Raw genomic sequence first — 16,671 nt, 5'->3', positions numbered from 1 at the left:
TTTCAACCAAGTAAGACAAGCCACAGTTTCAAGGCAACTGCACCTGTATTCCCCCTGCATGGTCCGGCAAGGACACCCACTCTAGGCTCCTGGCTCCTCAGCCATCACTGTTCTTGGTCAGAGACCTGAAACTCTCTCCCTCCTGACCATGGCTTTTTCCAGACTGCACAGTACCCTACCTACACTGTGATAGTCCCAGCAAGCCAGACACCTAAACAGGCCAGTGTCTTTGCTTTGCTTTCTCTCCGAAGGCCAGGACCAGAGTAATACCAGCAGTTACGAGTTACCGCACATCTCTTTATAAGCAAGCACATTTATTCTTGAGGTGAAAACAGTATAGAAAAAACAATCTACACACATGCTAAAAAGCTTACCAGTGGTCATTCATCAGCCTCATGGAGCCCTGGGAAGTCAAGGCTTTCCCTGCCAACCTTTGTGCAAGGATTGGGACCCCCACCCCCTTGAACAGCAGGTCCTGTCTGTTTGTTTTATCAGACAGAAGGCCCTGAGTCAGTTTAAACGGAGGCAATTTATCCAGAGGTCCTTTCTTTGTCTGTTGGTCTCTGGAGACTGTAGTTTGAAATAATATATGCAAGCCTCCCCAGGTATCTTACGGGGTTGGGGGGATACAACCTGGCTGATTTACCTTCATCACCACCCACTGTTTTTAGTCCCTGGAGGTGCTATTGTAACTCTCGCCCATGGAGTAGAACACAATCATATATGAACCATTCATTTAAAGCAATGAACACCAAAGATGCTGCATGGGGTTGCAATATCTGTCACCTCTCCCCTCTAGACTGGTTACGTAGAATCCTGGCCCCTAATAACACATAAACTTCATACAATGAGGTCGTTCAAGGATATTGCAGGAAATTGCCATATTTGTCAAAGACATGTTATGATCTCTTCCAAAAGCGGACACTGCTTCCTGGAGGAATCTATCTGACAGTCCATATTAGTTGCAAATGTACAACAATGTCAAACAAAACCTTTTGCAGGGGTTACAAAGGCCACTGCTTTACCTGTAACCATCCCTGCGCTGTCCCCGGGCCCAAGAGAGACGAGCCCCTGGGCAGCGCAGCTGAGAGAAGCTGAAGCTAGACAAGATGGAGGTCACACAGGTGGGAAAAAAGGAAATATTTTAAAGAATGGGGGCTAATATAATATCACCCTTAACTGAAGGCCTCTGTCCTCCAAATGTGCATATCCGCTAGTCTTTTCAATACTTTTCCATTACTGTTTGCATTGCCTAGCGGCCCCAGCCAAGGTCAGGACCACATTGCGCTAGATACTGTACAAATATATCATAAGACAAGTAGAGACAGATTTTTAAAGGTATTGAGGTGCCTAAAGATGCAGACAGCCGTCTAGTGGGATTATCATAAGCACCTATGTACCCAGCTCCCATTCAAATCAACAGGAGTCAGGGGACCAGGTGCTTTTGAAAAGCCCACTGGCAACTATCTTCAACTCTAGGCACCTAAATACCTTGGTAAATCCGGCCTATGGAGCTCGCACTGAAGACCTGACAACCTAAATAGACAACGCAGGCCAAGGGTGGTGCTGGAGGAGATCCTCTGTCTAACAGTGAGTTGAAACCCACCCCCCTTGGAATAGAGATGCTTCCCACAGCCTTTGGGGAGGCAGGGCTTTACCCAGGAATCCCTCCACCACCATTATCTGTAAGAATCACTTGTATCAACAACAGTCATCTTTGTCAGCAAACAACTCAGCCCATCAGTCACCCACTTGGGGCCTCTTCTCTTTGGGTTAGGGTGAACATATTTCCCAAAGGGAAAATGGGCACCGTGTGGGGCTGGCCTGAGCATCTTGCCTGAGCCCCCACCCATGGGACTGGCCTGACTCACTTGCCCAAGCCCCTCTCCCCGCATGGGGGGCAGACAGGGCTTGGGCGAGCAGTGATGCACATACTAGATAGGGTGACCATATTTCTCAAAGGCTGGGACTGGTGTCGCTGCTCACCGGAGCCCTGCTCCCCCCGGCGCGGGGCTTGCATCACTGCTCACCCGCCCCACCTCTGCGTGTTCCTCCACATCCCACTTTTTTGACAAAAGCTCCTTGTGTTGATCTTGAGTGCCCCCCCCCCCGCAACTCCCTCCTCACCACACACACACACATCCATGATAACTACATTCATCCGGAACAACTGTCGAGAACTAGACTGAAACTGGTGAGAGCAGAAGGACTGCGCTTTCTCAGTGGCTTGCACACATATGTGAAATGCCCTTCCACAAGAGACTCGCATGAGAGCTCACCCTCTCAGGATGAAATGCAAATTCCAGCTCCTCCCCACAACCCCGGGGAAAGAAGAATAAGAAGAAGAAATGCTTGAGAAAAATGTTACTAAGTCAGTAAATAATTCTAGAGGAGAAGGCGAAGTTCCTCTAACACGTGCTGTGGAAAGAAGAACTATTTACTGACTTTCTCTCTCTCTCTCTCTCTCTCTCTTTTTTTTTTTGGTCCTCTGCACAGATGCAGGGACAGATCCTCAGCTGGTGTAAATAGGTGCCACCCCATTAACATCCAGGCAGCCATTTACGTCAGCTGAGGACCTGGCCTCTAATAAAGTAATGAGGAATAGATACATAGAGTTCACAGGCCTGCCAACCCCAAATGTTCAAAAAGCACGACCAGGCCCCCAGAATTATTAGACTGGCTTAAAAATCTCGAGCTTGTCAAAAAAATACATTTTGGGTTCTTTTTTATTTGCCTTCTGACTTTTGAGCCTTTAGGGTGCACTTGGGTCACATTTTTTCAAGCATCTCTTCACAACCAAGCAGACCCAAAACTTACTTTTTTCTGTTTTATAAATAAAAGTTGAGCTGCTCACAGAACGTTTGACCTCAGCAGCCGGGGTTTTAACTAAGACATCACTAAGCACAAGACTCAGGATAAAAATGCAGGAGTTGGCAACACTAGTTCGCAGTCCACAGGCCTGAATCTCCATTGCCCTGCACTTTGTGCAACCATTTACACCAGTGCCAAATGAGTGCAGAATATTCCCATGCCAATCTGGTCATGTTTTTCGCCCACACTTCCCTTGCAGTGCACGGGTACAAATGACTACACAAGATATAAGGTAAAGAGAATCAGGCCACCTTGTCTTCTGATAGTAAATGTGATTTAATTACAGTTTGCTTTCTATCCATAATTTTTCTGGGTGAAATCCTGGTCCCACTGAGTTTTGACATGGACTTCAGTGGGACCAAGATTTCACCCTCCATGTTTTACAGCCTACAATTTGCATTTAGCATCAAACTTGCCCCTAGATTATACCCTAAACTTTCATCTGGAAACTGAGCACCAAATCCTGCTTGCCTTATCCACACACGGTCTCTCTCTGACCTACTACTTCCTCAAAAGTATTTAAGCTCCTAACTTCCATTGAAATCCATTGAGAATCTGGGGCTCTGAGCCTTATTCTGCAACCGTGATCACAATGAATAGCATTTACCCACAGGAATAGTCCCACTAACTACTTGCAAAAGCAGGCCCTTTGACAGGAGTTAGGCAAGCAGGATTGGGCCCTGAGCTATTTTGATTTTTTTTTTCTACTGCCTGGTTGCACCGTGAAACCTTTTCACATTTAAACAGCGGCAGCTCTACAAACCTGACATGTTGAGACTTGACAAGAATATTGTTGTAAGGCCCAACAATGATTTTACACTCGGTTACATTTATGGTTTCTGTGACTCATCTACATGTTTACGGATTTGTCACTACTTAGAAGTAAAAAAAAAAAATCTCTTTAGCGAACACTTCGCTGCAGCAAGACACTGAGTAACCAAGTAGAAACGGACCTGCTACCTTAGGCGATGGCCAGAGTCATTTTCTATGATGACCAGAGCTATATTGGATTTGTTAGGCAATGTCAGCTTTTGCATGCTACATTCCTTGGCTAATAGCCAGTGTTATGTGTAATACTTTAGCCACGCTGTTGTTACTTAATCCTTTCCTAATCTGCAATTTGCGCAAGAGGAGTCAAATCTAAGCAAAGCCACTGAGAACATCTCCACTAATAATTTATCAAACTCAACTTTTGTTGTTGGCTCTGGTTAGTGGAGGTGAATGTTTTCCTGCAACAGAACTGTAAAATAAACAGAGGGTAGCTGATTCATGCTGTGTTTCCATCACCCGCACTCCATATCACCCTGATGGTTCCTTGAATGATAAACCCACATACATGCTCACAACAAGTTACTACAGTATAGTCTCATCTCCTTCTGCAAATTACACATTAATTAGCCATTAATAATAATAGGAGTTGCATGCAGAAATCCACACCCAGTGTGATGAGACTATGCCCTTGGTGTTCAGCAAAGATATTAATCATCCACATTTCAGTGTGAGAAGACAAACTCCATTTGTCTCTGTATAATCAGGCAAGACGAGTAAAAGTCCCTTGAGCTGAAAGTGCATTTGCACCCCTTTGGCCCATAACTTTAGTGTAAAGAAAAGTGTTACCTCTTGTTCTATGAATTTTATTTATTTTAGTCTTCTGTGCACTGCTTACTGTTGTTAGAAACATGATTGCTTCACACAGTTATGTTTATGTTTGTATGTAATTGATACCTCTGCTGCTCCTGCTTCAAAGCCAAATTTGGAAGTGGAGTGCTGCACATCAGCTTGGTTATCTGGTGAAATACTGTAAATAAATACATACAGAGTAGAGAAAACTATCAAGTTTTCATTAAGGCATTTTTTAAAGAGATGGTTCCATTATGTTTTTCTTGCTATAAACTCTAATCCTGAAGGATTCGAATTTTGTGGTAACAATTTGACGTAGGCTGAAATGTGGCATAGGGACTTCACTCTGAGAGCAAATATTTTGTAAGTTATGAACGTATTATAAAAAAATGTTGCAAATTTTGCAGCACTTTTACCATCAATAGGTCAAAAAGAGTTTTCATTTAACAACGAACTTTGGCCACAGATTAATCCGAATGTGACCTTATAAGGTAACTAGCAAAAAGAATTTAAATAGTCAAGATATTTTGCATGTGTGTGACATGATATTCGTTTAAAAAAGTATTTGCATAGCACATTTACACAGTACTGTATATACGCTGTGCCATGTTAAGCGATATTTTTTCTGATGGAACCTAACAGCATAAAAAAAGAAGTTGACAAATATATTCTTGTATAAAAAGAGAATCTGAATAGAAACTTGCGTAATAAAATACTGATTGAAATATGTATTTTTAAAATTCTCTCTCAGTCATGGACTTAATCCGCTAAAGCAGAGCTATAAAAGAGCACAATTACACAGCTTTAGTATTCAGTCAAGTGGAATGAATTTGAAACTTGTGCATCTTTATGAAATAACACCATTCTTTTCATTGACAACAAATTCGGGCAAAAATATATTTAATGAGCACTAAGGATCTCTCCTAAAAAAATCAGCACTTTTTTTTAAACAGATAAAACTGAAAATGTTTTAATATGTCCAACTATGTCTATGTATAGCCTGAGAAATATCACCTGCTGTACAAAGATCCAGGAACAGGTGGCTGGGATAAGCAATTTTACCCTTAACTCTGTGTTTGCCGCTCTTTGCCGGTTTTAGTCAAAGCACTTAGATTATTCTAATTTACACTTCTTTGCCATTGTTTATTTTTTTTAAATTACAAATAAGTTAAAATTGAAGATCAATTTAGATCTGAAAATAAGAATAATCTGTTTAAAGAACTGTATAATGGCAAACTCAATGGGAACAATGCTTTCGTTGCCAATGTTACAAGCTTCTGAGCAATCTCACCTCCACTTGTACTCTGTGGAAAATCAATAGCAATTGAAGGCTCTCAGCATAACCTAGGTTTCAGAGTAGCAGCCGTGTTAGTCTGTATTTGCAAAAAGAACAGGAGTACTTGTGGCACCTTAGAGACTAACAAATTTATTAGAGCATAAGCTTTCGTGGGCAACAGCCCACTTCTTCGGATGCATATAGAATGGAACATATATTGAGGAGATCTATATACACACATACAGAGAGCATGAACAGGTGGGAGTTGTCTTACCAACTCTGAGAGGCCAATTAAGTAAGAAAAAAAAAACTTTTGAAGTGATAATCAAGATAGCCCAGTACAGACAGTTTGATAAGAAATGTGAGAATACTTACAAGGGGAGATAGATTCAATGTTTGTAATGGCTCAGCCATTCCCAGTCCTTATTCAATCCTAAATTGATTGTATCTAGTTTGCATATCAATTCCAGCTCAGCAGTCTCTCGTTGGAGTCTGTTTTTGAAGTTTTTCTGTTGTAAAATAGCCACCCGCAGGTCTGACATTGAATGACCAGACAGGTTAAAGTGTTCTCCCACTGGTTTTTGAGTATTATGTCAGATTTGTGTCCATTAATTCTTTTGCATAGAGACTGTCTGGTTTGGCCAATGTACATGGCAGAGGGGCATTGCTGGCACATAATGGCATATATCACATTGGTAGATGCGCAGGTGAACGAGCCCCTGATGGTATGGCTGATGTGATTAGGTCCTATGATGATGTCACTTGAATAGATATGTGGACAGAGTTGGCATCGGGCTTTGTTACAAAGATAGGTTCCTGGGTCAGTGTTTTTGTTCAGTGATGTGTGGTTGCTGGTGAGTATTTGCTTTAGGTTGGGGGGTTGTCTGTAAGTGAGGACAGGTCTGTCTCCCAAGATCTGTGAGAGTGAGGGATCATCTTTCAGGATAGGTTGTAGATCTTTGATGATGTGCTGGAGAGGTTTTAGTTGGGGGCTGAAGTTGACAGCTAGTGGTGTTCTGTTATTTTCTTTGTTGGGCCTGTCTTGTAGGAGGTGACTTCTGGGTACTCGTCTGGCTCTGTCAATCTGTTTTTTCACTTCAGCAGGTGGGTATTGTAGTTTTAAGAATGCTTGATAGAGATCTTGTAGGTGCTTGTCTCTGTCTGAGGGATTGGAGCAAATGCGGTTATATCTTAGAGCTTGGCTGTAGACAATGGAACGTGTGGTGTGTCCTGGATGGAAGCTGGAGGCATGTAGGTAAGTGTAACGGTCAGTAGGTTTCTGGTATAGGGTGGTATTTATGTGACCATCGCTTATTAGCACAGTAGTGTCCAGGAAATGGACCGCTTGTGTGGATTGATCTAGGCTGAGGTTGATGGTGGGATGGCAATTATTGAAATCATGGTGGAATTCCTCAAGGGCTTCTTTTCCATGGGTCCAGAAGATGAAGATGTCATCAATGTAGCGCAAGTAGAGTAAGGGCGTTAGGGGACGCGAGCTAAGGAAGCATTGTTCTAAGTCAGCCATAAAAATGTTGGCATATTGTGGGGCCATGTGGGTACCCATAGCAGTGCCGCTGACTTGAAGGTATATATTGTCCCCAAATGTGAAATAGTTGTGGGTGAGGACAAAGTCACAAAGTTCAGCCACCAGCTTAGCTGTCACATTATCGGGGATACTGATACTTCAGCACAACCTAGGAGGCACTCATCATTTTGCAGGTTCAGGGTGAATGCAATGACTAGCTAAGAAAAAGAAAGAGACTCATCCAGTCCTTGCCCAAAAGGTCACATTGGGAAATGCATGAATTGTGGCGCTCTTAAAAAAAAATACTTCATGCCTCATCTAAATAAAAGTTTCTCACACACACCATGAAAGTTTTAGTTACTTAATATGAATTGTCTTTCAACATGCTCTGCAACTTCATGTACAGTAATTCATGAACTATGAGGTTACAAAGCAACAACAATTTATTCTGCTGTCAGAATGGATGTTATGTTATAATCCTTAAAGCAACACTCAGGTTGTTTGCAGACGTTGCTACCATTTGCGCTTATTCTAATTGCTCAACAGTGCAATGCATGTGAGAAAAAGTCACGGGGCAGCCCAGACACTGGCCTAATCAGGGTGATTTAATTGTAGGAGAAAAAGATGTTTTGAAAGCTTTCCAGCATTTATCAAAGCCCAAACCTCCTGCAATTATTTGATAAAGATGCATCAGGGCTTCTGTCCAAGATACAACTCATGGTAGGGTTGTGGGTAATTTAATCAGACTACCTAGGTAGTGTGTATATTTATACACGTCTTATGAGGATAACTTTAGCAAAGTAACTTGAGATATTTTGGTGCCTGACGTACACTCAGCAAGCACATGGAAAATATGCTGACTGCATATATAAGTATGTGGCATAGGGACTCTCGGAATGGGAGAGTAGGAGCAATGAAGGTAAAGATACTTTCCTTTGTATTGACCAATTACTTCACCTCTTCTTCCCTTCAATTCACTCTTTAAAAGGGAGATCTAGAAGGTATAGTTTGACACAGGCAAAGATTTTGCATAGAGTGGCTGCACTGGTAAACAGATTTAAACTCCAAGGACAACATTAACAATGGGGAAAGGTATAAATAAAAACTAAGAATGCCTTCTTCCTCTATACTTGATAATGACGACCTCACCATTCCTGGATGGGTCACAAGGACAGCTCTCTCTAAGGAAGGTGCATTCCATAGCTTGGAGATAGTTCTATTTATATTCCTCATCCTCGTGTGTCCAAGAAACACGTCTATCGGTATTTTCATTTCATTTTAATAGGCACACAAACCATCTTCTGCATTGACTAGTGGAAGTAGAAGCAAGATTCCCAGGTTTAATTCACAACTGACTTGGTATGTGCCTTTGGGCACATGATTAAACATTACATTTTCAAAAATCAGGTCCTACTTTCAGCTGCTCAGATCTGATTTTCTAGTGGCTTGCACCTCATATAGCCATGTCCACCTGTGCAAAAATTACAGCTTTCTGACATGGTGGTGCTTTACACCCGCAGTGCAGATGCAAATAGCCATGCAAAGTGCAAAGTAACGGCATTCAGATCCTTGTTTCTCCAGATGGGTATCCAAACACGCACACATCCAAATTAGAAGCTGCTTTTGAAAAATCTGAGCCTTAAACCTTTCTGTGCCTCAGTTTCTCCATCTGAAGAATAGGTCTAATACCACTTAACCTATTTCACAGGGCTCTTGTGAGATATACTGAATTACTGTTTCCCCAAAGGCCTTTGAAATCCTTGGAGAAAGGTGGTACGAGCCATATTCCGCAGTCCTTACTCAGGCACAGCTTACACTAGGGAAATTTGCTTGAGTGATGACTGCTGGATTTGGCACTAAGTGGAAAGCATTATCTCCCGTGTGACCAAACAGCCACACAACTGTAGGTTAACAAAGTATCTTCAAGACTAAAATATACTTTAGATTAATATGATAAGTCTAAATAAGTAGATAAACTTAACCTCAAGACATATAAAACATAAAATTGAGAACAAACATTTATGAAACCAGGTTTATTAAAACTTTTCTACAAGTCAGACTTTATCATCTAGGTTTCCACATATATACATATGTACAGGTTGGACATAGTGTTTTTAGCTTTTGTGGCAGCTTTTCCACCAATATATACAGATTTACTTTTTTTAGGTTTAAACTGTATCACAGATACAAATGTCAAGCAATCATGAGAGATTTAGTGCAATAGAGTTACTTCACCCTTCTCTAATGCTCATGATTCTGTCAAGTTAGTATTGCCAACAATAATTCACATTAAACTGCTCTTCGACACCTCGGTTATTAGGACACACAAACAACAGCAACTCCCTCCCCCCTCAAAACAGTAAGATATATGTACAAGGTACACAGTACATGAGGTATACATAGCATTCTCACAATGCATGGTGGTACTGTCGCTTGCCAGGGGTTAGTCCTTAAAATAACTGCATCATTATAGTGCCATTCTGTCAATGTACAGCATAGTCATTTACCCGTTTAACAAATTCCTTTTAGGAACTGTGTATATGTCATCATAGTGAACCACTTTTAATACAAGTTGATATTTCTGTACATCATCAACCAGGCACGCACATGAAACAAAGCAGAAATCTTAATCAGGACTAGGCTTTACTTATCCCTGACCCAGGAAAGTAATGATTATTTAGATGTATTCATTATCCACATAAATTTGAAATATTATGAATAATCATGCAAAAAAAAATTAAGAAAAACAAATGTAGCCAGAGGCAGATGATACACCTGAATAGTCAAGACGGATGTCTGGAGAATTTAAGTTTCAAGACCAACCAAGTTTTTGTACAGGATTTTAAACCTAAGAGACAGTGCTTTGTAGAACTGAGCCAACAGGAAAACAGAAGGGTTCACATATACTGTACAAGACCTTTCTCTCTCTTTTCCAAGACAAGGTGCTCCAACCTATGATGTTGTGTTTTGGTACACGGACATGTGCTGGCACCCTGAGCTTACAAGGGCATAGAATTATATATTCTTTGTCACAGTTAGGCTTAAATAAATTAAAAATGCATTTTATGTTCAGGGAGACGGTATTATATGAAATCCAACTGAGAGGCCAGATATCTTCTCCTCCTTAAAGGGTTACTGGACTAATCTGCCAAAAGCAGTAGAGGAAGACAACAGTGTACATTTAAATTATGGATGGATCTTTAATAGCTTCATATAATATACGTGCTAATAGCAGAATCTACCTGACAAGTGAGCAGGTTGTTGGACTTGGTGGGTCAAGACCTCCCTCCACCATTAAAGTGCACTTATAGTCAGAAAATTACTCTATAAAACTGGCAACAAGGTGCTCCTTACTGATTCCTCTCATTAATTTCCATGTCAGATTTGGTCTTCCCCCATTTAGTATTTTCACCATCAGGGCTACACATGCCACTTAATACCTATGGGGGAAAATGGGAGGCCTAGCTTCTTTTCGTCTGTCTCTTACATCACCAATAATAAGATTCTGCAATCAAAGATCACCCGGCAGTTGGGTGGTTGATGATGATGCACGAGGCAGAATAGATTCCAGCTGGCTCTTCCACAGCTGTACTGGCCCTGCCGTGCTAATAAGCACTTGCCAGCTAAGTAAGCAGCTATGACTCTGGATCCGCTGAGTAAGTAGTTGCCTGCCTTGTTTATTTACTTGTTTTTTAAACACAGTCACTTTTCTGATTATAATGACACTTTAGAATGCTGTGCATTTATAATGTGGAAAATGAAACCCTAAAAAGATGCCATGTGTGAGAACTGTATGAGGTTTTTGGAGATTTCAGGACTAACAGAAGAAGGAACTTATATCATCACTGTCTCCATGATGCTCTGGAACAATTTGATCAGAAGTTCCTATATCCTGGTCTACGTATCCAGGTTCCAAAACTGCTTCAAACCAAGGATGAAGCAAGATCTCTGGAGCAGTGAGTCTTTCTGAGGGTTCCCGTCTCAGCAGGCTACGAATGAGGCATCTGGCTTTGGGAGAGACATGATCAGGAATACAGAACTGTCCACGGCGGATTTTAGAAAACAGAGTACTAGGGTCTGAGTCATGGAAGGGATAGCGTCCTACTAGGAGGGTATACAGCATTACTCCTAAACTCCAAACGTCAGCTGATTTTCCAGAGTAGGTCCCTGTCGTGTTTAAGATCTCAGGGCTGACATATGCTGGGCAGCCATGTTTATCTGACAGAGCATCATCTTCCCCCTTGATGATGTGAGTGTCTTCTAGGCTTTCTAGTCTCAGCTGAGTCCTGAGGAAGAGAGAAACAGATGTATGGGTTACAAAACTGTTTTAATAATGAGCACAGAGATAATTTAACACACAAGGCTGTCTGCTGTTACAATCCCTACCGCAGTCCTGTGACCAAAGGGAGAAAAACTTAGCTGTGAAAATGAAGCAGAGAAACTCAGAGTGCTAGGCTAGACCTGACCCAGGTGCAAGAAAGATACAGCTAGAGTATCAATGTCATACAATACCGCATACTATGGGGAAAATAATGTTATTCATAGCCTCTCTATTGTTAAAACTCCACAATCGAGGAATACCACTGAGTGCCATTCTACCTAGGTTGTACTGTAACTGCGCTTGGTTAATTTACTACAGTGTTATTACTATTTCCAGTTTAACCATGAGAACGCACCATACAGCAGCACGCTTTTTTAAATCTCAAAGTCCAGATCCCTTTTGCACACACAATGGTGATTAATCCTCCTGCTCATTTATATTTTTTTCCAGATGACATCACATGTCATGCTTCAATGGCCATCTCTTCTGCAGGTATCGGCTCATCCTAGTTCCTAACTGCACAGGTTAAGTAGAAAGGTTTTACATTAGCTGAGCGGCCATTCCTTTGCTCTTGAATGGCTTTGTTCTGCCTTACAGTTTAATGGTGCGTAAATGCATTAACTGCAGTGTGTCCTCAATGTGACTTCCTATCGTAATGTAAAATACCCATTGGTTCTGTAAACGGAAAATATGACTCAGCCTCTGCTGTTGGCCTCCGATTGGCTGCTGTAGCACTAAAACACTGCACCTGTGCTTCTTAGACTAAGAGAGTCTCCTTACATTGCTTAACCCTCTTGTTACCAAATTTGACGCATATGACATTAGCCTGTGCAATGCTTATTTCCAAATTAGAAAGACTGTGTGCAATCTAACATTTCAGCAAGGGTTTTATCTTATCATAGGTGGGAAAAGCTGCAACAGTTTCCTTCACGGGTGTTACTATTTTGTAGGTTAACATATATATTTCCTGCTTTAAAACAAAAGAGGCAGTGTTGGAACAGCTATCTTGCTTTGTGCATTAATAAATTAAAACTTAAGAGATACTAGTCAAGTTCAAATTATTTTAAAAAGTAAATTTTCTTATGTTTTATTGGGACCTTAGTTATTACTAGTGAAAGAATTTTAAAAATGTTCTTCTCATAGTTAATGTTGTTTACTCACTGCAGTTTTCACTAGAATTAAAACTAGTTCCTTTCAGTTTTGCATTGGGCCATGTGGCAATGCCAGGGCAGCAGACACTGCACAGAAATGTTTGCTTAAACATCTTTTTCCTGTCTGAATAATTAAAAAAAAAATTAGAAATAGTTCTACCAACCTAGATTTTATAAATCTAGTTTTTACAAAGCCTATACTTTGGGCTAAATTTGACTAGACAGTGTCTCTTTAAGCCATACGTTCTACAAGGAGCTCATTTAACATTTGGGTTCTCAACATAAGATGTAAACCTCCTTCAAGATGCAACATTATTTACCCCATTTTAAACTCTTCATTTCTTTCTTTGTGTGTGTGGGGGGGGGAGGAGGGGGTTACCACATGCAAAGTACACCACATTATGTGGCACTTAGGTCTTAAAATAGGGAGCCTGTCCTCTGTAGAGGAGGAGAGATAAAAGCTTCTACTTTCACTGTAAGTATAACTTGGAGTAGATCGACTCCAACTATACTAACAAGAGTGACAGAAATGCGATTTTACAGATCCCTTCTGCAAAAGAAATTGAAAACTGAGGCCCTCATCCTGCTATGAGACCTGTGCTGGTAGATCCTTGCTCTGATTTCAGTGGGGCTTTGTAAAGGGACAAGAGTCCATCTGCAAAGATCCAATTACAGTACTGCAGCCTAGATTTTTTATACCTTTGTTTTTAAGACAAAGTTGTTTTCCCTTTGTTTTATAACGCCCCAGCCTCGTTTCATTTACTGTCTGTGCCTTTTTCTCATTTCACTTTGAATCTGATGTTCAAATGCAATTTATTTTGACATCTGGAGCTAATAAGTTCTCAAATCATTATCTGTTTGTACACCAAACAGTTTAATCTGAGCAGCTGCTGAATCAGACAGGAACCTACGCGAGGTAAGTTGTACACAGTCAAACTCGAAGGAAAAATAAATATTTACAAATCAGAGTCATGACATGTTAGGCGTGCACATGCACCCCCCGCCCTCCCCCGCACACCAAGTGGTGCACAGGACAATTTGCAGAGGACAGCTGGTTTAGAACCCTATTTCACTTCTCTACAGTGTTTTCCCCCCAAAGAAGCTGCCTTTCCTCTAGTCCGCTCAGAAGGTTTTGCAGAACTTTGATTCACTTGGATAGAGTTCTCCTCTAGAAGCTATTCCTCCCCGCCACCTCCACAAAGGACACTCAGTGAGCATTGCTTACCTTTCTTCAGTAGAAAAGACAAATTTCCTGAGCTTGAGGTCACCCAGCACAATGGCCGATTGGTGGCAGTGAGCTACAGCTGAGACGATCTGCTTGAACAGCTTGGCAGCCTCCTCTTCTCGCAGCCTTTTACAGCTCCTCACATAGGAGTGCATGTCCCCAAAGTCCTTCTCAAGGAAGACATAGGCCTTGGTGTCCCCCAGAATCACTTCCACTACCCCAGTGATATTTTTATGAGATGGCAGCTGAACATAAAGTCGAATTTTGTCCTGGTAGTGTTTGAGAGGGAACACCTGTAAAGACGAAATTTAAAAAAAGGATCTCCATTACCAGGAGTGCTAAAGCTGGTCTACCATACAACAAATTTCCATGGACAATGCTGAGACAACTTGATGGGAGCCAGCCCTCAATATCAACTATGTTAAAAGCCGCTACTGAGATACCTTCCAAAAATATTCAGATATTGTTAATCTGAAGGAGAAGAAAACTTTAAGAACAACTGATGTTTTTGCCTTTCAGTTACTCTGAGGTTTCACACAAGGGAGATCATGGTTACACTGTAAAGTCCTAGTATGCAAACTGCAATAGGCTAAAGGATTAAACCCACGGATGTTTAATTCAGGGAATGGCAGGCAGGCAGATGTTTTGTAAGGATCTGACAGTGTTCTTTTGATGATGTGCTAAGCTTGGTTAAAAGTTACTCATATCCTAGGCCTGACTGGAATCAGTGATACACATGGAATGTCATCATTTCTATTCATTTGATATCTCCATGGAGAAACTTGGATACACAATTTACAATTCCCACTCCTCTTCCTTTGTTACCCAATATTACAGTCATTAAAACCTCCCCCCTTGTCCCAAAGATGCCTTTAGGCCCATCTGCCAAGGAAGGATTAGAAAACGCTCCTGATCATCATTAGAGCCAGGCAGCAGGTGGCAGCAGTAAACTCAAGAGTCAGCAACTAGCCCATTCAGAAATAGGTCCAAGAGAACAGACAAGCATAGTGTGTTCTTTAAAAGCCCTGCTGACCTCTCATGGAAAACTCTGCAAGCAGGGTTAGTCAGGAACAATTCTGCTGTGTGTCATTGTCAGGGGACAGAAGGAGGGAGCAGTGCTGATGGGGCTCCATTTGGCCCTCTCTTTTAATCTACAGCATTTGCCTGGAAGACTGTTTGTTTCTCCTGAATCTGTGTCTGCTTCTGATCTTTTTATTTCTCACCTTACAAGCCACAGTCCTCTCCATATCTACTAACTATAGCGACAGTTCCTGTAATCCAATGAGATCTGAGTGGGGAGCCCGATATCGCCTAAGTGCGGATCTAGGCAGTGTAGGCAGCTCCACTTAAGAGAGCAGATCGAACTTTTCTCATCGGCGAAGCCCGGCTCGAAACTCACCAGAACTCCACCCTGCACCCCAGCCTGGCACCGCTTTACCTGACCTAAGCGCTCGGCTGGGCCAGTCCCTGACTGCCACCGCCTCCCCATCCCACCGGGCTGCCCATCCCCGAGCTCCGCGGCTGGCACAGATCAAGGGGAGGGCGGTGGCGGCAGAACACTGTGTATAGTGGGGGCGCTGAGAGCCACTGAACCAAACTGCAAACCCTGTATCTGATACAAACCCCTTCAAGCAGCACCCCCACACCCCGAGCTCCAGCACCTATGGGGGAGCCCAAAGCCTGCAGTGTCCGGGCTGGGCGAGGGAACAGTAGCTGGTCTCCAAACGCCCTTCCCCAGCAGGCGGATCCCCCCGGGGCAGCGGGCGCCTGGCGCTTACCTTGCAGCGCAGCTCCTGGCCCGTGTGGATGTTGAGCGCCCGGGACACATGCTCCCTGTCGGCCAGGGGCAGCAGCAGGTAGCCGGCAATGAGGCTGGGGCTCTGGGCGCTGCCCGGCGTGGGGCCGCTGCCCGGCGAGGCGGGGGCGCACGGCGAGCCCGGCGCGCTGAGACAGTCCTGGGGGCTGCTGGGGCACTCGGAGAGCCGGGGGCACTTGGCCGCTGGGGCGTCCTCGCTGGAGCCGTCCTGCAGCAGCAGCCGCTTGGAGGGGGCGCTCCGGCATCGGGCGGCCGGCAGCAGGAGTCCCGGGCTGCGGGGCTGCGTCTTGCGGCTCATGGAGACGGAGAGGCGGGGGGCGCTCCCAGCCGGGCGGGCAGAGGGCGGCGGCACACGGCGGAGAGCGGCCAGGCGAGCGGCTTCCCAGCGGGCTGTCCCCGGCCTGGGGCGCGCCCCAGGCACATATAAGGTAGGGGGGCTCCCGCGGCAGGTCCCCGCGGCAGGCGGCGGGAGCTGCTGCTGCTGCAGCGAAGGGCTCCGCGGCGCGTCCCCCAGAGTCGAGCGGGGCAGAGCTGCGGGCAGATCGGTGCCTCTCGCCTCCGGCTCGGCGAGTGTGTGCAGCGAGCGCAGCGCAGCCAGCCCGGGCTGTGCCCTCCCGGCGTGACTCACCCCGCACACTCACGCGCAGGTTATCTGTCAACAGGGCAGGGTTGTGCAACGGCGAGGATGGCACATCCCCCCCTCCCCTCCCCTCGCCCGGTCTCCCCCCGCGCCTGCCTCCAGCACCCAGCGCAACAGCGGCAGCCTGGAGCTTTTTCCACAGCCGCTGCCAAAGGCCGGAGTTGGAGATCTTAAAAGTTCCCTTGACGCAAGGGGAAGTGGGCAGGGGCCAGAGGAGCGAGGCCCG

General features: G+C 43.8%; 1 protein-coding gene across 1 annotated transcript; it reads right to left on the bottom strand.

The window, feature by feature from the left end:
• Positions 1-9,310: 9,310 nt before the first annotated feature.
• Positions 9,311-16,440, bottom strand: TRIB1 (tribbles pseudokinase 1). The gene is made up of 3 exons (XM_005288807.5): positions 15,768-16,440; positions 13,990-14,282; positions 9,311-11,578 (listed from the first exon to the last, which is right to left on the bottom strand). Exons 1-3 carry the CDS (start codon positions 16,101-16,103, stop codon positions 11,110-11,112), a joined length of 1,098 nt encoding a protein of 365 aa, XP_005288864.1. The 5' UTR covers positions 16,104-16,440; the 3' UTR covers positions 9,311-11,109.
• Between the last annotated feature and the right edge of the window lie 231 nt (positions 16,441-16,671).

This window comes from Chrysemys picta, chromosome 2, assembly GCF_011386835.1.
Source record: "Chrysemys picta bellii isolate R12L10 chromosome 2, ASM1138683v2, whole genome shotgun sequence".
Classification (NCBI taxonomy): Eukaryota; Metazoa; Chordata; order Testudines; family Emydidae; genus Chrysemys; species Chrysemys picta.
Note: the sequence above shows the minus strand (reverse complement) of the source record. Positions and strands in the feature narration are given on the sequence as shown.